Source organism: Crocodylus siamensis, chromosome 3 (assembly GCF_052110815.1).
Source record: "Crocodylus siamensis isolate JL-2025a chromosome 3, ASM5211081v1, whole genome shotgun sequence".
Classification (NCBI taxonomy): Eukaryota; Metazoa; Chordata; order Crocodylia; family Crocodylidae; genus Crocodylus; species Crocodylus siamensis.
Genome location: NC_143397.1, coordinates 149,419,903 through 149,441,355, shown reverse-complemented (window position 1 = coordinate 149,441,355; position 21,453 = coordinate 149,419,903). Strand labels below are relative to the sequence as shown.

Sequence of the window (21,453 nt, the reverse complement as noted above, 5' to 3'; positions counted from 1 at the left end):
CTTAAGGCCCCTGGCACACATTACATTTAAAGTGTGGTTAACATGGTAATTGTACCATAAATAACAACACTGCTACATGTGTAGCTGACTTGTGGCACAATAAAGTGGCAAACTAGCTACAAAGATGTTTCACAAAAATTGTGGAACGTCTGTGTAGCTCATTTGTAGGGTGCCATAAATTGAATGGATTGCATCCCTATCCTGATGCTGACAGTCCCAGTGCTGAAAACTGGCAAGAGATTACAAGGTTCCTAGGTTGAGGGAGAGCCAAGGGGTTTCCCTTACTGGAACCCTGGTGCCCTTCCCATCCCCCACATTAGACTTTCCTGCCTCATTCTGCATGCCCCGCCCCCACCCCAACCTGTACTAGGGCTGGCACTGATAATCAACTGAGTCTTGAACTGCATTGAGAGCCTGGCCTGGACAGCCCCAGGTCTTGGACCTGACCCATGTCTGAAATTGGCTTGGGGCTAGAAGCATCTATGGGTCTAGGACAGAGCCACTCCCTGTTTTGTTCCATAGGATCAGGCTAGGGGCAGCTCTCTGGAATGTCAAGAAATGCACTGTTCAGGATAAGGCATAAAATTCCACTGATCCAAATCATGCTGTTGCTTTTAATGTCTGCTAGTGGCCTAAGATTAACAAATTTTACCATTTTGTACAGGGGTGTAGGTTGTAGCTCTGTTGGTCTAAGGACATAGGCAGACAAGGTTCTTTGAGTAAATCTGATAGCTTTTATTAGACCAACTCAAATAGTTGGAAAAATTCTTCTTAAACCCGAAAGCTTTCTAAATACCCTTCATCAGGCTGAGGAAGCATCTATAGTTGGTGTGTGCTCTTTCTGGATGGAATGGATAGTAAAGAAGCCAGAGTCTGGTATGCATACAAGAAAGCCAGAGGCTTCGTTACTATTCATTCCATCCAGGAAGAGCACACACCTACTGCAGATGCTTTCTCAGCCTGATGAAGGGTATTTAAACCTGAAAGCTTGCCAAGAAGAATTTTCCCAACTATTTGAGTTGGTCTAATAAAAGAGATCAGATTTACCCAAAGAACCTTATCTACTATTTTGTGCAGGCTTTATGTCAAACTATGGCTGTGGCTATGTCTAAATTATTTCAGTTGCTTTAAATATACCCCAGCATGGCACAGCACCCACTATACCTTTTGGATATAAATGATAAATTGTATTTAGATAGCATGTTTGGTTCTCGAGGTGAGCACTTGCCAAGTACTCCTGATTTTACACTGTACCCATGCAGCCTGAGAGGCTGGAAAATCTTTGAGCCTACCAGTTTTCATGTGATCTGGGTAACCTGGAGGGAAGTGCAGTAACCATTGAACCTGAACTGTGTCAGCCAGTGTCATTTTGCATCTGGTGTTAGCAGAAATGGGGTGGAGGGAGGAGGACACTTTTGCTTTGCTCCACCTTTATTGTGGGGGAATGCAACCTGAGTACAGCAGAAGACCCAGAAGGTACTCAAAACGTTTTGGAAGCTATACAGGCAAATTTTCACTTCTTGGATAGGGGGAAAGCAGATTACAGGATGGAGGTGTTAGGGGTGGAATGGGGAGGAGAAAGGGGTTTAAGAGAGTGGAGAGGGGAGGAGATAAGGGTTGGGAAGCTTAGGTTGTGGGAGGCAGGGAAAGGTCCAATACTAGGGAGGGGAGCAAGGTGATGTGGATAGATTATAGATAGGGACACCTGTCCTGCACATTTGCTTTCCTCTGTGTGCCAAGGGATCTGGAGACTCCTGCCTTTCTAAGCAGGAGTATGAAACCTGTCTCACTGTGCTCCTCAAGAGATTCCAGGGAGTTGCATCAGCCTGATGTCTGGACCTCACACCCCTCTTCTGTCCCCAGTTTAAGCTAGGATTTGTGCCCCTTAGAGGATATCTAAGCAGGGAGCCTTGCTCTGGGGGCTGTGAGCCACTCCATGAAAGAGATGAGATTTTGTGCACTCACCATTCTGGGGGTATCTGAGCCTCTCTTGTGTATGTTCTGGGGCCTGGGACCCTGTCCTTGTCAAGGTGTTTGAACCATGTGAGGCAACAGTTAGGGAAACTTGACCCCCTGCCCAGGGAGTTGAAAACAGCTGGTCATGGGGAGAAGATGGCCTGGAGAAAGGCCAATTGGGTAAACTCTAGTTACGGGAGGGGAGGCCAGGGTAAAGCAAGAATAGAGAGCTCAGCTGGATTAGCAGTGTGGAGTCTGACTTAGCATGCAACTAGGGTGATATGAGATACCACCAGGTAGCCTTCACTCTGTGTTAAAGAGATGTGTGTGTGTGTGTGAGAGAGAGAGAGAGAGAATTTACTGCATGTTCTGCAAATGATAGTTCTCAAAATGGAATGACTGACTTAATCAGGGGCTTTTCTGTGGCACTTATCACTACTTTATATGAGTGCTTAAGAAATACTTAGTGAATTTAATGCATGTGAACCTCTGTGAGCTGAGGAGTTGATATTATCTATAGGTTCCATGTGGGGAACTTGCCTTTTCCAAAGAAAGGTTCACCTCTAGTCAGACGGGGAGGCAGACTGGCTAGCTGTCCAGCTTGACTCCTTGCTGCTTTTCTTTCCAGCCGTCACTAAGGCAAATCCACCTCTAAATGCTGCAGAAATACCATGATGATTGGTACCTTAGAAATACCTAAAATAGTTAGATCCCAGCATGCTATCCAAAGATGTTGTTCTGCATTGTTTAGACAGGAAGGAGAGAATCTAACTGAAACTTCAGTAACATGAGAACTAAATGATACTCAACAGCTACTTTATTTAAAGTAGAAAAGGAGTATGCATCTTTATTACCTACTTGTTGCCTTTGGCAATGATACCTTTCAAAATTTCTAATACAAAGGCTTAATCCTGTCAAAGCCCCCTGGACTCAGACAGACCCTTCAGTGAGATTCAGGTGCAAAACAAAACAAAACAAAACAAACTTCTACCTGTGAATTTTCTCTTAAGCAAGTGTTAGGTTTTAACCCCATTTCTTCAGAAACTGTGCTAGCTTCTAAACTTCTGCCCACTTATCCAAAAACTTTCTTTCTATAGTCTTATTTGAAAGGGGCTGAAATAAACGAAACAAGTCTACATCCAACAGATGGAAGACAACACAGATTTGTTGTTGATTTTCAGTGAATTTAGTGTGTTGGATTAAGTCTGAAGGCACCAAGTTTTGGACACTTTTGGGCATTCAGTTGTGCGTGCTGTATACAGCCCTAGTTCAATGAGGTCTGGTAAACTGGTACCTTGACCTAAAAGGACAGAGACCCCTGGATGAAGTTTGCATTTGTATACAGATTATACACAAGTTTATTTGAAGAGCCATGCTACTTATTGCTTTGCTTTTCTATTTTAATCAGCTTGTTTTATGCTAATTAGCCACATGCTCAGGGCATTTTTTTTAAAAATTAGTTCAGTCCTACTAAATTCCTTATTAATTGCCCATACCAATTTAAACAGCCACTTCCTTCCTCTTCCCTTTAGACAGACGCTTTATCAGAGTAACCAGTTTTCAAAAGACAAGTTTTAAATATTAGTCTCTGACAATATTTCTGCATTCACAGCTGGCTCCAAGTGCAGTATTAATGTCACAGCTGAATGCAGGTGGAAATGACAGACTTTGCAATAATTACAAGCAACATCTACTCCTGTAAGCCCAAGAAATTAAACAAAGTTTCTTGTGCCTGTTGGCCTATTTCCTCTGAAAATGACTGTAAACTTGAAACAAAAGCATGGAAAGTGGTAGAAGTGCTTTAGGAATCTGATCTCTAGTTGTGGAATTCACCTTTCAGTCTGGGTCTACGTATCACTATGATGAAGAAATTAACTTTTTTCCAGAATTTATTTCTCCTTTTTGTTTCAGATTCTAATCCGCACTCTTTTGATCTGCCTGACTGATTATTTTAATATTATTCTTTCTGACTCAGATGACTGATGTGCAAGAATTGGTACAGAATGTAACAGTTTTCTGGCTAGAGGTGTGCAGAATTGATTGTGTGATGCCAATCTTTGCCCATTTTTACTGTTTGCTGATCAGGTTTCACATTAAAGAACTTATACTGACTCGCAAGGGCATATTTACAAAGAAACGGATGGGTGCATCTGCAAAAATGCCTATTCGCACCTGCAAAACCCCCCTGCATTTATTTGCATCAATGGGATTTTGTGTATGGAATTATTAGGTTTACAATGAAGGCTTTGGCAAATACAAGTACACCTTTTTCCACCCTATTTTCTATGTGAAATATTTTATAGAAGAACCAAGTTGTACTGAAAAGTTATTGTCTTGTTCCTGTTGGTTCAGCTCACAATTCAAGGTCTTTGTTTCTTCCTTGGTCTTTATGCAGTTGTTATTCCAGATATTGTATTTTTTCGTAGGACTCATTATGTTTTAATCTTCAAGAATATTCCTTTGTCTCCCCTGCCCCCCTGCTCCCTAAATCTAAACTTTCATTTGAATACCAAGTAACTTTATCTACTTTCATAGGATGGAAAAACTTAATTGTACAGGATCTTGATATGCTTCCTTGACATAAGATACTCGATTGGTTGCCACTCATGCTATAATGGTTAGGAACTGGGTCAAATTTTAAAAAAATGGCCGTTCTTTTTCTGCCTGCCCTCTCTGACCCTGCCAGATCTCCATTTTTTAAAATCTTCTCTCCATTCCTCCTTCCCTTTCCTGCTGTGGAATTTATGAGGAGGAGGAGGAGAGATGAGGCTAAGTTAAACTTTGAAAGATGCTGCTCTGGATGGTTACTGGGAGCCTAACACTATCTGTAATGGTTTATGTTTGATTGGGGGGATGTATGTATTGACTGATTTACAGCTACACAAGCTTAAGGCTCCTATTACTGTTATACACAATACATTTTTTTATATGGCTGCGAGAGTGCATAAACTTTTGACCCACCACTGCGCTGGAATACCTCTGACCTTTTGTCATCCCTCATGCCTTGATGGTTTGATTCTCTTGGGGAGGTTGGATGACTCCTTGGGCATAGGTCTGGCTGGCTGGTTGCAGTTATTCTGCAGGGCTCCATCTCGCCTTCACCCTGTACCTTTCCTCTTGGGCCTGTGGTGAAAGATCCCCATTGGTCTTGTGTGGGGATGCCTGTCTGGGTCCACTCTCTAGACTCCTCTAGGTTCTTTAGTCCATTGTTTAATAGCTCTTATTTCCTTTCTCGCAAAATCACTATTTGGATGTTAAGTTGATTAGTTATTCACAAGTACAACATTCATTTCACTCTCATTGCTTAATTCCCCACACATCTTCATCCATGCTGCTCTGTTAATTAAGCCCATGAATTCATTCAGCAGGTCCATAGACCAACTTATAGTGTTCCTTAATCAATTCCACAAATTCATTCAAACTTCACAAATTAATTTATTGCATGCTTTCTTTTTTTCTTTACTTACTGGTATAAGTTCATTTGAAGTTCATAAATCAGGCCCTTTCTTATTTCTTCATCACAACTCTCATTCAAACTTACAAATCAATTCACAGCAGCTTCTCAATTGCTGCCCTCAATTCATGCAATGTTCATAAATTAACCCCTCTTTCTTCTTAATCCCTTCTTTAATTCATTCAGAATTTATAAATCAGTCCTCTTACTTCTCTCTTATTTCTGGCTGGCTGTGCAAATGCCTTTGCTGTGTTCTCCAAATATATTCACATCTGGGTTCCTGGCACCCCTACTGGGTTTCACTCCTTGCACCCTGCTGCTGGGCCCTCGCTAGGTGCATTGGTATGAATCCTACTTCTGTCTGTTTCCAGAATCACCAGACTGGCTCCTTCTAACCTGGCCATGCAGTTTACTTATCCTTCTTTCCTGGGTCAGTCAGCTCCACACGCAAGGCTTGTCCTAGTTCCTGCGAAGCTTGTCAGTTCAGCTGACTGGACCCTGCATCTCCACCTGGGTGGTACAGATCTCTGTCCCCACTGTACTAGCCTCTCTCCAGGGGAAGCTGAATGTTAACCATCTTCCAGCACTTATTTGAATTGCCCGGTCAGCCCTCCAGGCCAACCAGAGCAAGCTCTTCGTGACATGTGATCCTGTGCCCCCAGGGTCTACCTATTTCCCAAATTCTCCCTGGACCTTTTTTGTTGCCATACTAGGGCTGTGCAATCCTCCCAGACCCGCCTAGGTGAGTTCCTTGCGTGTTTGGCTGGCTTCGTTGGTCTGTAGCACGGCCTTGACTCCAACCCCTGCTACAATAGCCAATTAAAAAGAACACCAAAAAATATTTTAATGCAGTTTTATTTTTATTATAAGTAATATTACGCCAGGCTAACAATCATCTATTTAATCTTTGCAAGTACCTTGCTGCCAGCTTTTTAACATTTATTACACAGTCAGTTCACTTTGACAAAATATGCTGTAAAAGAACTCTAAATTTAAAGACCTTGTAAAAGCTTCAAACCTAAAGTGATGCTAATTTGGCAGACACCAAATGTTTAAAGTCTTTCAGTCTGTGTCCTTGATTGGGAAGAACATGTTGTCTTACTGTACTGCTGAAATAGTTTGAAAAAAAAATAGCATTTCCTCCAGAAGCACTGATGAAAATTGACTTACTGACTGACTTGTATGTGGTTTACTACGTGAAGGAAGTAGGTTTCATGCAAAATTACTAAAGGTTTTATTTTTCTTTCCTCCAAATTTTATAAAATGTCAATAAATGCCTATCCTGTGCTCTGAATACCTGTCCCATAAGCACAAACACCTGACTGGGTTTCAGAGGCATGCTATATTAATCTAACTCTGTTCCTACTAATGCATATAGGAGTCTTAATTCTGCTCCCATTTGAAATCTATGCTAGGACAATATTAAGTGCTTTAGAGAGTCTTACCCACATACTCTGACAGTCCAAGAAAAAAAATGCCATAGTGGAGGATCCCTCACAAAGAACACACCACAAGCAAATCCCTCTGCTTTCTATTGAGGGGGCTTAGGTGAAGCACTTCTTTTGTCTCCTTTTTATCATCCTAAAAAGCTGAAACAGATCAATGCTCTTCCCATTGGTAGAGCAATTTGACCTGAGGGGAAAGAGGTGGCAAGCATAACTTAACCTGCAAGTAGAACAAGTCATCGCTTTGTCAGAGATGTTTCAGCTTGTTTGCATGCATGTATTCACATCATCTTTCTCTGGCTACGTAGGTTTTTAATATGGTGTCCTTAACATATTTAATCATGTTTAAATTCCTGTGTTTTGCCTGTTGCCTAACTAAAACCAGGCCCAGCTAACTCTATAGTAATCTCTATAGTTAATTGAATTGAAACATTACTAATATGAGCAGGACTTACTCATATCAGCCAGAATACAAGGTCTTTAGACAGAGAGCAGTCTTTTTCTTTGAAAACATCTATCCTACAATATTTGTGGAAACAAATACTACTATACAATATTTGTGGGTGTACTTGGTAGCCATGTTGGTCTGAGGGAAAAAAAGGACATACAAAAAACTAGAACTCTTGATCCAGAATGATACCTTTTATTAGACCACCTGGAAAAGCACAAGAAAATTGTCCTTTTATTCAAGCTTTTGGGATCAAAGTCCCTTCCTCAGGCTGTGGGAAAAGTACAGATGGTACAAGATGGGAACGGTATAGATGGTTCATACCAGCCCAGCCTCTGGCTTCTTTACTTTTCATTCCATCCAAGAAGAACACACACCAACTGCTGAAACTTCCTCAGCCTGCCAAAGGGTTTTGAACCTGAAAGCTTGCTTAAAAATTGTTTTTTCCAACTATTTAAGTTGGTCTAATAAAAGATTCACCCAAAGAACCTTGTCCTCCTATTTATGGGGAATTTTTACCGTCTGGTACTATCCATACTTTTCCCAGAGCCTGACGAAGGGACTTTGATCCCAAAAGCTTGCAGAAAAGGACAGTTTTCTTGCACTTTTCCAGTTGGTCTAATAAAAAGTATCATTTTGGAACCAAGAGTTCTTGGTTTTTTTGTATACAATATTTGTAGAGTTTGTAAGTATAAAAAAAAAAAAAAAAAAAAAGGGAGAGAGCTGGGCGACTTCCAAGAACAAAGGTTTCAACACTGTGCAGGTTTGGGTAGAAGTCCAAACCCCTAAATGTATAAACCTCTGATCCTTTGAAGATGTTTTTATAGCATTAGTAATATAACAAAAAGCCCCATCCAATGCAATAATACCAGATAATTCAATGGCTCTCTAACAGAGACAAACAGCTATAGACACATGTCAGAATAATTACAATGTTGGAGTCAGGTTAATTTAATTTGCTCATTTAACAAATTGAATTGTTTCAGTTCATCACATAGCATGGCACAAAGTCAGTGAAAGATTTCAGACCAGAAACCCAACTTCTCAAACAGATTTGTCTTTTCAGGATTGGGGCATAAATATATTTTAAATGTGCTCATTTTATGCTTAAAATTAATAGAACTCTTAAGAATCTTAAAGGAATTTCATATTTAGGACACATCCCATCTAATAAAGGGATGATAGTCAATCCTTTATTTTATCAGAGCAGCCCAGGCTCCATGGCAACTCAGAGCCCAGGCCCTCTGTAACAGGCAGCTGGGAGGCTGTAAGCTGCCACACTGAGGTCTGTGGAGCCCTGGTCTGGCTCATTGTCAGTGACAAATGCAGGCACGCCTTGGGGCGGATGGCAAGGGAGATGCAAGGGGCCCAATCCTTTTTGTGACAGCACAGCCCCAGCCCCTTCCCTGCTATCCATCCTGACGAGCGCATGCACCCACCACCAGCAACGAGCCAGGCTGGGGCTCTGCAGATCTGGGTGTAGCAGCTTGTAGCCTCTTGGCCACCTGCCCCAGCCAGCCAAGGTTCTGGGCAGACCCCTGCCACCCACCATAGATCCTGGGATTGCTCACACAAGGCAGCGGGGAGGCTGCAAGCTGCTGTACCAAGATTTGCAGAGCCCTGGCCTGGCTTGTTGCTGGTGGCAGGTGCACACGTACCTCTGAGCGGATGGTGGAGAAGGGGCCTGAGCTGCACTGACACCAACAATGGTCAGGCCCCTCGTGGTTCCCCTGCCATCTGCCTCTGGCACACCAACGTCTGACAAATCAAGGTTGGGATGTTTTTAGCACTCTACCCAAAAATGTTGCTGACCCCTGCATTAATGTAAAGCTAACAAAAGTAAGGGAATACATATGTATCTCTTTCATACTTCAGATATTTTGTCTGTTCAAGATAAAAGCTTTGGTTGGTTTTATATCTTATGGGATTCTAAAAGCAATTCTTTTAACTTGGCAAACTTGTCAGAAATAAAAGCGAAAAACCACAAATCTTAATTTTTTAATTTAACCATTACAGTTTTTCTAACTTAAAATAATGTTGCATTATAAGGATTTTATTTATACCTTATAATTATATTGTTGGACCTACAAACCCAGGTAGGATCCAGTCCCTTTATACTCAGCAAAAATACTGTCCCTGCTCCAAAGACCTTTACAATCTAAATAGAAAGGACAGAAAAAGGTGCAGGGGGGAAATAGTATGTTTATTTTTGTCATAATAATCTTATTTTAATAGTTATACAAATAGGAAACTGAGATGACATATCAGGTTACCTGGTTTATGTCCTGTGGAAAGTCTGAGGTTGAAAAATCCTAGTGCTTTGCTTTAATTATGAGGCTAATAGAGATTTTCATCTGTAGCTGATTTTGGCTGTCTTTAAATACAGTGAATAAAGAATGAAATCATAAGATATGGGAATTATTTTGGTAATAGCTGCTACTATCACTCCCTAGCTTATCCAAGTGACTGAGCACTGCAGCATGGATCATCTGTTTTGAACAATCCTCCTGCCTCCAGAAGAAAAGACATGAAACGTATACTAATCCACCTTTCATGTCTGTGACTTCTTAAATCATGTCACAATAATCTGCTTTGTACCACAATGCATGTTGATTCCACAATGGACTCACGAGTGTTACAGATCACAGAATACATGAACATAGAATCGTAGAATCAATAAGTCGGGAAAGACCTAGACAGATCATCTAGTCCAGCCCCCTGCCATGGGTAGGAAGGAGCACTGGGGGTGGGAGGGGTCATAAGACCCCAGCCAGGTGCCTGTCCAGTCTCTTCTTGAAGATCTCCAGGGAAGGTGAGAGCACCACCTCTCTGGGAAGCCTATTCCAGGCTCTGGCCACCCTTACAGTGAAGTAGTTCCTCCTAATATCTAACCTAAAGCTACCCTCCCTCAGTTTGTGGCCATTGTTCCTAGTGACTCCAAGGGGGGGCCCTGGCAAACAGACTTTCCCCAAGTCCCTGCTGGTGGCCCCTGATAAGCTTGTAGGCAGCCACAAGATCCCCCCTCAGTCTCCTCTTGTGGAGACTGAAGAGATTCAGGTCCCTCAGCCACTTCTCATAGGGCTGGCCACGGAGGCCCTCAACCATACGAGTGGCCTCCCCTGGACCCTCTCCAGGTTCTCCACGTCCCTCTTGAAGTGCAGCGCCCAGACCTGGACACAGTACTCCAGCTGCGGCCTGACCAGCACCGCATAGAAGGAGAGCAAGACCTCTCTGGACTTGTTAGTGATGCCCCTGTTGATGCATGACAGGGTACGGTTAGCTCTGCCTATTGCTTCGTCACATTGGCGACTCATATTCATTCTGGAGTCAATCCTGACTCCAAGATCCCTCTCTGCCTCTGTGCTGCCAAGAGGATCAGCCCCTAGCCTATAACCATAATGCTGGTTCCCTCTCCCCAGGTGCAGCACCCTGCACTTGTCCTTGTTGAACCGCATCCTGTTCAGATCCTCCCACTTCCCTAACCTATCCAGGTCTGCCTGGATGTGGTCCCTGCCTGCTGGTGTGTTCACTTTACCCCACAGCTTGGTGTCATCAGTGAACTTGAACAGGGTGCACTCCACACCCTCGCCCAGGTCGCTAATAAAGATGTTGAACAGCACCAGCCCAAGGACCGAGCCCTGGGGGGCTCCACTGCCCACACCTTCCCAGGTCGACATTGACCCATCCACCACCACCCTCTGGGTGCGCCTCTGGAGCCAGTTTGCCACCCATGTGACCATGCATTCATCAATGCCGCAGTCCCTCAGCTTGCCCACCAGAATTGGGTGGGACACTGTGTCGAAGGCCTTCTGGAAGTCCAAGAAGATGACATCGACTTCCTCCTTCCCATCTAAGCTCTTTGTTACCTGGTCATAGAAAGAGACCAGGTTAGTCGGGCAGGATCGGCCTGGCATGAACCCATATTTGTTACCTGTCAACATCACTTCCCCTGCAGGGCTCTCACAAATGTGGCCCTTGATAATTTTTTCAAAGACCTTCCCCAGGATAGAAGTGAGGCTGACTGGCCTGTAGTTGCCAACCTCTTCCTTCCTCCCCTTCTTGAAAACGGGGACCACATTGGCCCTTTTCCAGTCCTCAGGGACTTGGCCTGAGCACCAGGAGTCCTCGAACAGCCATGCCAATGGCTCCGCAATGACACCAGCCAATTCCCTTAACACCTGTGGATGAAGGTCATCCAGGCCCGCCGACTTGGATACATCTAAGCCCTTCAGGTAATCCTTAACTAGGTCTGAACTAACAGTCGGTGGACTTGCATCCTTCCTGGGCCTCTCTACGCTATCACCCGAGAGGACCCCATTGTCAGCGGACAGAAACATGGAGGCAAAGAACTTGTTGAAGAGTTCTGCCTTCTCTTGCGCGTCCGTCACCAACTGCCCTGCCCTGCCTTGTTGGGGTCCAGTGTTAGCCTGAGACTTCTTCTTGCTGCCTATATACCTGAAGAAGGACTTTGGATATAGGAAATATTTTCTTTATTATTATTTACTTCTAAGGAAATCATTTACACTATCCTCCCATGTATGATCAGCCAATTGAAAGAGCAAGTGCTTCTTCTTCAAATGCTAATCGCCACATACAGGTCCAGGTTTTTCTCATCTTCTAGTGTCAAGGGGAGCTAGCTGCAGAGTGCATGTTTGATTACTCCCACCTGCTTCTACCCAGCTGTTTGACTAAATGGTAGACATGCCAATTGAGTGAGGCTGTAACATAATGTCTGGAGGGGCTGGCTTTTAAAGGGATGCTCCTGCTTAATTATAGGTATGCGAGTATTTTGGAGAGCGCCAGCAGGCACCAAGTATTTTAAGACCAGCATAATTTTAAACTACCCTTAATATTTCTGGGAAGGTCGTGATACATTCCCATGTCTACAAGTCAGCACCAAACATTCCAGAGGTGCCAAACTGGCTATTCACAGTGACATCATTGTTTATCTGTGGCACAGTTAAATCAGCAGTGCAAGTTCCCCACACCCTTGCAGCACCATGTGCATCACTCAAATCTGACCAGCCAGGACTCTCTCTCAGAGCAGCTCTTCCTGAAGTTTTTTGCGGATTTACATTGTGTCACAGGGTTAGTCACTCTCATGTTCCCCCGACCCTGCCCACACTTCAGCTGCTGCTGGTGGCAGGAATCAGGGGCTGTGATCTGTGTACATGCATCCACCCTCCCCTAGGAAACTTGTGCACTTTCTCAGGGGTTTGCCCCCCATACTTTGGGTAATGCTGCCCAGAGCCATAGCAAGAGAGCACGGGGTGACCACCCTGGGTGCCGAAGCAAAGGAGCGCCAACAGGCACTGCCCAGCTGGGGCGGGGTGCAGAACAGCGCTGCAAGTGGCTCATTTGGAGGGGTGCAGGGATGGGGGAGGGTGGCTTCCACCACTGTGTGCACCCCTGGGCAAGCATGGGGTGGGCATATGCCCTCCAGATCTGTGCACAAGATGAAGGCATACAGCTGCTGTGGGCTTTGCCCCAGGCCCCAAACTTCCTTGCCACAGTACTCATGTTGCCTTAGGGATATTGAGAAGGGTAATGCAATTCCATGTTTAATTTTAAAAATGTCCTCTGAGCTGAGGCATCTAAAAAGGTGCCAATTTTTGGTAATAGTGGCTTCTGTTATATGGCTTTCTTACTGCTAGCAATAAGCCTGTGACCAGCAAACTCCTACCAGTTGATAGACTAACTTTCAGATGCACCTAGTGTTCCCCATATTGCACTTGCTGACCAAAAGGACATATGCTGCATGTGCCCTTACCATTACCAATTCCTATCCAGTCACCTGGCAACAATTTAACAAAAACTGGTTCAATTTGTTTGCCATTTAATCAACATCATTTTATATTCACAAAATAAAAACATCTCATCTTCTCATTCAGAAAGCTGGAAACTTTCTGAGAGCCCTAATGATGAAATGTAAAAATTCACATGCATGCCTTGTCATGGCCTAATTTTCCTTCACCCAAAAAGGGGCACGCACACTGTTGGATCCAAAGAAACACTGGAAGTGTGTCTGTAACATCATGCTGATGGAGAACAGGGGAAGGCAAATCCTGGCCCTGATGTTAAAATGATGTAAATTACTTTTCATATGTTAACTTGGAAGACTAGTGAGGCATGAAAACAAAAGCCTGACATCAGAAGAGTGACAGTGAATAGTTTACCTTCTTGACAATAACTAATAAGGACTACAAGCATATGATGTGCTGACAGTGCACCCCTGCTATGGCAGGAATGGCCTTTGTGATCCCAGCTGCACTGAAGTCTATGCTATACAACACCCATCTCACAGATCATGTTGCAATGGGATGCCTGCTCTTTGGCTCCCAGCTAGTACTTCTCTAATGAATTGTGTTATGCTCTATGGTTGGTGCTGTCATGTAAAAGAACCATTAAGTATTTTCTTGTCCTAATAGAAGAGGTGACAATTTGACTGTATTAGTCTGGAAATTTTCACAGTATCAAAGAATAGCTTTGTGACTGAACACACCTTTGTCAGTCTACAAACAGCCTTTTCCTGCTCGGCGCACAAACTGTGCAAATCAGATTGCAGAAGTCTGTTCAGTCTGAAGCTCCACCCAGAAATTCAAGCCTCTCCAAAGGCATCATGTCTAGCAGCCCTGCTGTCCTCAGGAACGCAAGACCTTCTTTGCTCTGCAAGTTCTGAATTCCTTCTGGGCCTGTGATATTTCCCACTGTATCCTTTCCCTCCCTGCTCTGACCAAGATGAAGCTGTTGTGCAGAGAAGCACATCTCACATCCATTTCAGATACTGAAATGTCATTCAGAATTTTCCACAAATAAAACTTCATTGAAGACAGAGCACCAGCCAAAAAGATACTGTGAGACTTCCTACAAGTTAATTTGATAGTCTGTCTTTCCATATGCTTATGGTAGACCTATGAAGAGACAAAACTGTATGGACCTGCACACACACACCCCCCACCCGGGGAGAAAACATATCAAATGTTCACAAAATATCTAAGGAATACATATAAAATAAAACGTTCTTTTGGATCCAGTCCTCAAGACTTTCTCTTACAGGTTCAAAGGCACATTCAAAAACAGAAATGTTTAATCACTTTCACTAGAAAGTACTGTAATTCAGTGAAATCTAAAGCAAGGAAAATAAAAGCAATTGTCTAAGTCAAGTAATTTTCCCTGTCTTAGTGACCCAACATAAAACTCTTATATTAATTCCAGTGCAAAACATTTATCTCTTAGTTTATCTACCTATTTTTTGTTTAATTCTGTAACTTAAAGAAGGTAGTGAGATTAAATACTGAAAAACAATAGGAGCTGAGCATGGAAGTACCTTGGGCATCAAATTTCTGTCACATTTTGGCTTCACACCTACAGCCTTGGGTACCATTTTTTTTTTCCTTTCTTTTTGCTAAACTGTGATTCAGGAGGTGGACAACACCTCAGTTCCTAATGAGGGTTAATATTTCATGGGACCCGTTATTCATTCCATTACCCCTTAAAATATTGTGCATGGACTGTAACCCATACTAGCGTTGCAGTTATGATTCAGCTGGCAATAATTAGAAAGAAAAGTAGCAGTGTGACTCATGTCATTAACCAAAAAACTTCCTTCATTTGCTGCTGGAGATTCTTACAGATCAATCCACCTAAGAGTTGAGTGTAGCTTAAGAAAAGAAGAGCTACTGCATGGTCTGTGGTTGTTTTTTGTCATTGGATGTGTGGTTTCTAATTTCACTTAGCATTTACATATTCATTTGCCTTCTAGACCATATGAATAAGAATCCACATAAGCTGTGAAGTAATTTGCAAAATGTCTGTTCACACGTTTTTAAATTTTTACATCAGCTTCACCAACCTGCCATTGGTGCTGTTAATTTAACCCTTGTTCTGTAACCTTTATTTGCTCTTTATTTTATCTAGTTTTAGGCTCTCCATTTCCTTTAAATAAGATTGCACTTTATTTGTAGTCTGTTTACAACCCAGATTTCCTGTTGGGGCCCTAGAATTTCCAAGTCTATTTATTGTCTTTACCTTGTTGCAACAACCTTTATTAGGCCAGGAGGATTTGAATGCTTCCCTGCTGTAATTCCTCAGTACCGTTTTGAGATGCATTAATACTGCTTCAGGAGAACAGTAGATGGAAAGCAAAGAGACTGAGTGCTTTGTAAATGGTGGTACTGAGAGTAGAGGGGCCAGCAACAGGTGGTGAATAAATAAACTCAAGCCTGGAAATCCTAAAGTGTTCACAATAATAATACCAGATTTACCTTTTTAACTCAGAGCCTCTACAGATAAAGGATATGTAACCAGAGACTTCCATTTCAGGTCAGAAGCTGGATGCACATCCCAGTTCCATAGGTTGCCTACTATACTTGCCTGAACTATGGTAAAATCCTGGCCCCATGTGATGCAAACATTGCATAATATTGTTCCCCAGTTACTGCAGTGACAACATCTCTTGTTTTATGAGTTACTGGTAGCCCCAGTTGACTCTTAGGTTCAGATACAACTCCTGCTGAGATGCCCCTGCTGGCCAATGGATCTTCTATTGGAGCTTTGGCAGATCCCAATGTTCCAGCCCTCCAGCCATGGCCACAAACAGCTTCTTAACCAAATCAACAATGCTATAGAACTTTATCTTAAGTGATGATAACCAGCATATGACCTCACAAAAGACTTTTTCATATAGTGTGAACTACATGATACAAAAGGCAAACAGAAAACCTGGTGGCCTTCTATGACCAGGTCATAGACACAGGGGTAGCAGTGGATGTAGTCTTCCTGGACTTTAGGAAGGCCTTCGACACTGTCTCTCACCCCATTCTCATTAAAAAACTAGGGAACTCTAGTGTTGACGCCTACACAGTCAAATGGGTCACTAACTGGCTGGAGGGTGGTGGATGGGTCACTTTAGACTTGGAGGGATGTAGGCAGTAGGGTCCCCTAGGCTTGGTCCTCGGGCCTGCATTGTTCAACATCATCAGTGACTTGGACGAGGGGGTAAAAAGCATCCTGTTCAAATTTGCAGATGACACTAACATGTGGGGGGATGTGGGCACTCTAGAAGGGAGGAATAGGCTGCAATCAGACCTAGACAGGTTACAGGGGTGGGTGGATGAGAACAGGATGGGTTTCAACACTGACAAATTCAAAGTGCTGCACCTGGGGAGGAAGAACCAGGTTCCCCATACCTACAGGCTGGGGAACTCCTTTCTCATCAGTGCAGAGGCAGAAAAGGATCCTGGAGTCATCATTGATGACAAAATGAACATGGGCCAACAGTGTGGGGATGTGGTCAGGAAGGCCGACCATACCTTGTCGTGCATCCACAGATGGATCTCGAGCAGGTCCAAGGAGGTGATCCTCCCCCTCTATGCGACACTGGTCAGGCTGCAGTTGGAGTACTGCATCCAGTTCTGGGCGCCACACTTCAGGAGGGATGTGGATAACATGGAGAGGGTCCAGAGGAGGGCCACTCGCATGACCAGGGGGCAGCAGGGCAGGCCCTACAAGGAGAGGCTACAGGACCTGAACCTGTTCAGTCTCCCCAAGAGAAGGCTGAGGGGGGATCTAGTGGCCTGTTACAAACTAGTCAGGGGGGACCAGCAGGCACTGGGGGAGTCCTTGTTCCCTTGAGTGTTACCAGGAGTGACTAGAAATAACGGTCACAAGCTGGCAGAGGGTAGATTCAGACTAGACATCAGGAGGTGCTACTTTGCTGTCAGGGCAGCTAGGATCTGGAACCAACTTCCAAGTGAAGTGGTGCTGGCTCCTACCCTGGGGGTCTTTAAGAGAAGGCTAGACTAACACCTTGCTGGGGTTGTTTGACCCCAGTACTCTTTCCTGTCATGGCAGGGGGTCAGACTTGATGATCTGCTCAGGTCCCTTCTGACCCTACTAACTATGAAAGTATGAAAAAAATCCATTAACCCATTTTCACTCTATTAATATGCAGCCTCTGATTGTGGGTACATCCATGCTGCAACTGGAAATGTGACTGTGTCATATGTAAGCAAACCCAAGCTAACTTTACTCCCTCTAGATCAGGCTGGGGGTGAGGGGGGACAAAGTATGGCCCAGGGGCCGAATCCAACCTAGCAGGCCATTCTATCCAGCCCACAGAGCCCGTAAAAATTTAGAAAATTTAATATTTATTTGCTTCTGACTCCCTGTCAAAGATGACAGGAGCCAAGGGCAGTAGGACCCAGCAAGGTCCACCCAGCCCTGCTCCCCCAACCAGAAGCCCCTGCCTAGCAGAGGCTTCTGGCCTGGGACCATAGGGCTGTTCCTGCTTCCCTGCGCCAGAGAGGGAAATGTGGCCCTCGACAGCTTGCCAAAACTTGGTAAGTGGCCCTCTGCCCAAAATAATTATCCACCCCTGCTCTATATCAAGTATCAATAGCAGTAAAGCCACAGTGGCACAGACTTTATGACCCTGGCAGAAATAAATATAATAATGTGATTAGGAATTTTATGTTCCTGAAACATTTTATGCCCCATCCAAAAAACACGTGTCTTGCTATGCCATATATTCATGGAAAGATGCCCCATTTCTGGGATGGGATGAAAAAAATCCTCAGATCTCAATCACACCATTGCAGGATGGCACTCTCCAACCCAATCCCAGGGATCGGGATGGCTATTTCCCAAACCCTGGGGCTGGCCTGGGCTGATGCTGATAATCCACTGATTGATGTCATCTGCTGAGACCATCCCATGTCTGGAAATAGATGCCACATGTTCAATTTAAGGCACCATACAAACCAGTCACTGGGGCTGATTGTCCACAATGACCTGAAACTGCCCTAGAACCTTGTTCAAGACTCAGGGCTATCCCAGGCTGATGCAGACAATCAGCTGATTTTAAGCATCCACTGACACAGTTCTGGGTCTGGAGACGCAAGCCACTTGTTCAGTTTAAAGTGCCATGATGTAAAACATCTTTGTGGCTGGTTTGCCATTTTATGGTGCCATAAATTGGCTGAAGGTGTAGCATGTTACAGTTGTGACATGGTTGACATATAATGTTTGCCAGGGCCTTAGCACAGGCTCTCTATTCCCTACTATGCTCATTATGCTGTTCTGAAGTCTGTGCTGGCATGTTACCTTTGATCTTGATACCCGAGTTATCTTGCTCAAGTATGCCTTTGTGTGCTGCAATCACCTCTGACTACACCATAGACATACCTGATGAGAACTTGTGGTTGCACTACAGAGGACCCTATAGTAGAGGTAGCCACTAGTCTTGCCTAAACAAAGTAATGCATTCAGCAAAGTTTTATCCAATAACCACTGAAAGTGTAAGTCACTATTGTCTGGGGAATCCAACATGCTGCTGCACAAACTTCTTCTATCTTCTTCCTACTCAGTCTTGGGAAAGCAACAATGTACAGTGCTAATGTACTGCTCACATCTTCTTTGGTCATCACTTGAAACTGCGTTAATAGGTTGACAAGGCCTGAACACAGCTTGCTACTTGGTGGCAGAGGAAGAGCAGAACCCAACATTTTTGATCCTAGCAATGTGACTGCAAAAATAATCCTTAAAGATGCCTAATAAAATGCAAACAAATTTAAAAAATCAGAGAGGAAATGGGGGAGTTTGTTTTGTTTTACTTCTTCTTTCGCCATCAGAATGCTAGTGTCATTTTTAATTTTTTTTTATTTTCTTTTGCAGACTGGCCATTTCGCTCTCTGTTCAAACATCTAACTTTGTTTCTCTGAGTAGTTTGGGTTCCTCCATGAACTTACCCAATGTATCAAGAAATGGCATTACTCACTGGGAACACAGATCCTGAGCTCACCTCGTACTCCTACAACAATTTGGAAAACCTGTATGAGGTGCAGACCAAGAAAGGCTTTTTCTACAAAAAAGCCAAGCTTCTCCATCCTAGAGAAGACTTGTGCTGCTTGGCACGGCGAGAGGACCGAACCCGGTTTGTGATAATAAATGTAGGTGGCATCAAGTATAAGATTCCATGGACCACCTTGGATGACTGCCCCTTGACCAGGCTTGGGAAGCTAAAATCGTGTAACAACTACGATGAGATAATGGATATCTGTGATGATTATGATGTCAGCTGCAATGAGTTTTTTTTTGACCGCAATCCTTGTGCCTTTCGGACAATCATGACTTTCCTGACAGCTGGGAAGCTGAGGCTTCTCAGGGAGATGTGTGCCCTCTCTTTCCAAGAGGAGCTGATATACTGGGGGATAGAAGAGGAACACTTAGAGTGGTGCTGCAAGAAGAGATTGCGACAAAAGGAGGAGGAGATAGCTGAGTCTTCATTGTACGAGGGGGAGACAGTATCGGATGAAACTCCGCAGCAAGCCTTCCAGGACAGTAGCCGTTTGGGTATGTGCATGAGAAAGCTCAGGGACATGGTGGAAAACCCTCACTCAGGGATCCCAGGAAAGATGTTTGCTTGTATCTCAGTCTCCTTTGTTGCCATCACTGCTGTCAGCCTGTGTATCAGCACCATGCCAGATCTCAGAGCAGAGGAAGATCGGGTGAGTACAGTTACCTATGGCAGCTCTCACCTCATACTTTACCAACAGCAGGCCATGGATGGAGTAAAGTCTTTTGCTTTATTATCACCTCAGGGAAGATCAAGCTCAGCTGGCAAAGTGAACCTGATATTCATTTGCTGCATAGAGTATTTATAATGTGGAGGTCAGTCTGGGATAAACTATTATGTGATTGTTAAAATCTAGGTAATACAATCAAAATAGGTGGGTGCATTCTCTGTTTTGCCAGTGGAACTGTGACAGTTTATACCAACAAAGATCTTTGCCCTCAGTTTATACCAATAGAGACCTTTGTGCCCCTACCGCAAACGAGCTGGCAGAATAAGAGTTTGCTCGTTTGGTAGTATGCAAATGAAACCTGCCTTAGGCATGATATTTTGAAGTTTGGTAATGAGCTGTAACTATCTCTAGATGGTCAAGTCCACCTTTTCCTTAAAAGCATTTTAAGCCTTTTGCTTTTACAAACTGCCAGAAACTCTGCATGAAGCTTGTCTGAACAAATTGTTCTCACTTTGTAGGAGGGGGAATGTGCAGGAGAGTGGAATCATTCATTAGACAGCAAGGCTTGTACACATGGCCTAATTTTGAAATGTGCTGAGTATTCACAGGGCCTGGGGGGAGCTGAGGGTGTGGATGCTCTGTGCCTCTGGAAAGCAAGTCTGTGGTGACTTGATTTATTCTTTGTTCAGTGAAGTTCCTTAGGGTTGAGTCTCTTCACTCACTGGAGCAGTCCATATAGTAGAGTTAGTTCTGCTGGACTCAATGAGAGTTTGCCTACTTATTGAAAGAGGGAACCCTTAATGTTTACAATTTAAATGTATCAAAACCAAAGGCAGCCTGAGACAACAGAGCATAAGAGGATAGAGAGAGAGGATTTTAGAAAGGTTCTTTGCCAACCTGGTAGTTTTTAGCAGAGCCCAGTGTTTAAGTGGACAGATATTTGACTCACATCCCAACTAGCCACTCATTGTTTGTGCTTGTTTTCCAGCCCAGTTGTCATTTAACATACACAAGCAGTTACCTGTTGCAACAGTAATATATCCAGTCAAACTCTGGATGCACAGTTCTGTACAAAGATCTCCTTAAGGTAAAACTCTCCTTGCATCCCATCCTTCAAGGTGCTGTATGTCCTGAGCTCTTGTCAATGTTAGTGGGGCATAAGTGGGCCTAGCAGCTGGCAAAAAGCACTTAGTGTTTTCCAAAGTCTAGAAGAACAACGTCCAAATACACAGATGGTAGGTAGGTCTGGAAATGCCAGAGAGTTCTGTGCCGTGTTTTTACAAATACTTCATACGCAATAATAATCTACCCTCTGTCGTTAAGGTATGAACAGGACATTATCAGATAGCCACAACCGTCAGAAATGTTTCATCTGGAACGAAAATCATTGAGCAGTGATACTAGAGGCTAAGACAAGACCCAAAAAACCCCTATTTTTTTTAATTGTTGTTTTGTTATCTCCAGAAATGTTAGGATATTAACTGATGTCACATTGTTCTGTTAATTAAAGAAAAGAAATCACACTTGGAAAAGCTGGTGGCTGTAAGTGAGCCGATTTTTTTTTTTTTAATTGTATTTTACTTATTTGTTTTAGATATGGTTTGTAAAATGAAAGCACTCAGTGCC

The 21,453-nt window shown here is 43.6% G+C and overlaps 1 protein-coding gene across 1 annotated transcript in view; it reads left to right on the top strand.

Annotated features, from left to right (window-relative positions):
* The window catches only part of KCNG2 (potassium voltage-gated channel modifier subfamily G member 2), a 110,578-nt gene that overhangs the window by 54,734 nt on the left and 34,391 nt on the right, over positions 1–21,453 (top strand). The window contains exon 2 of the mRNA XM_090039532.1: positions 18,977–19,809. Coding sequence (XP_089895658.1) covers positions 19,054–19,809 — 756 coding nt within the window. The 5' untranslated portion in view covers positions 18,977–19,053. The remainder of the gene's footprint in view (positions 1–18,976; positions 19,810–21,453) is intronic.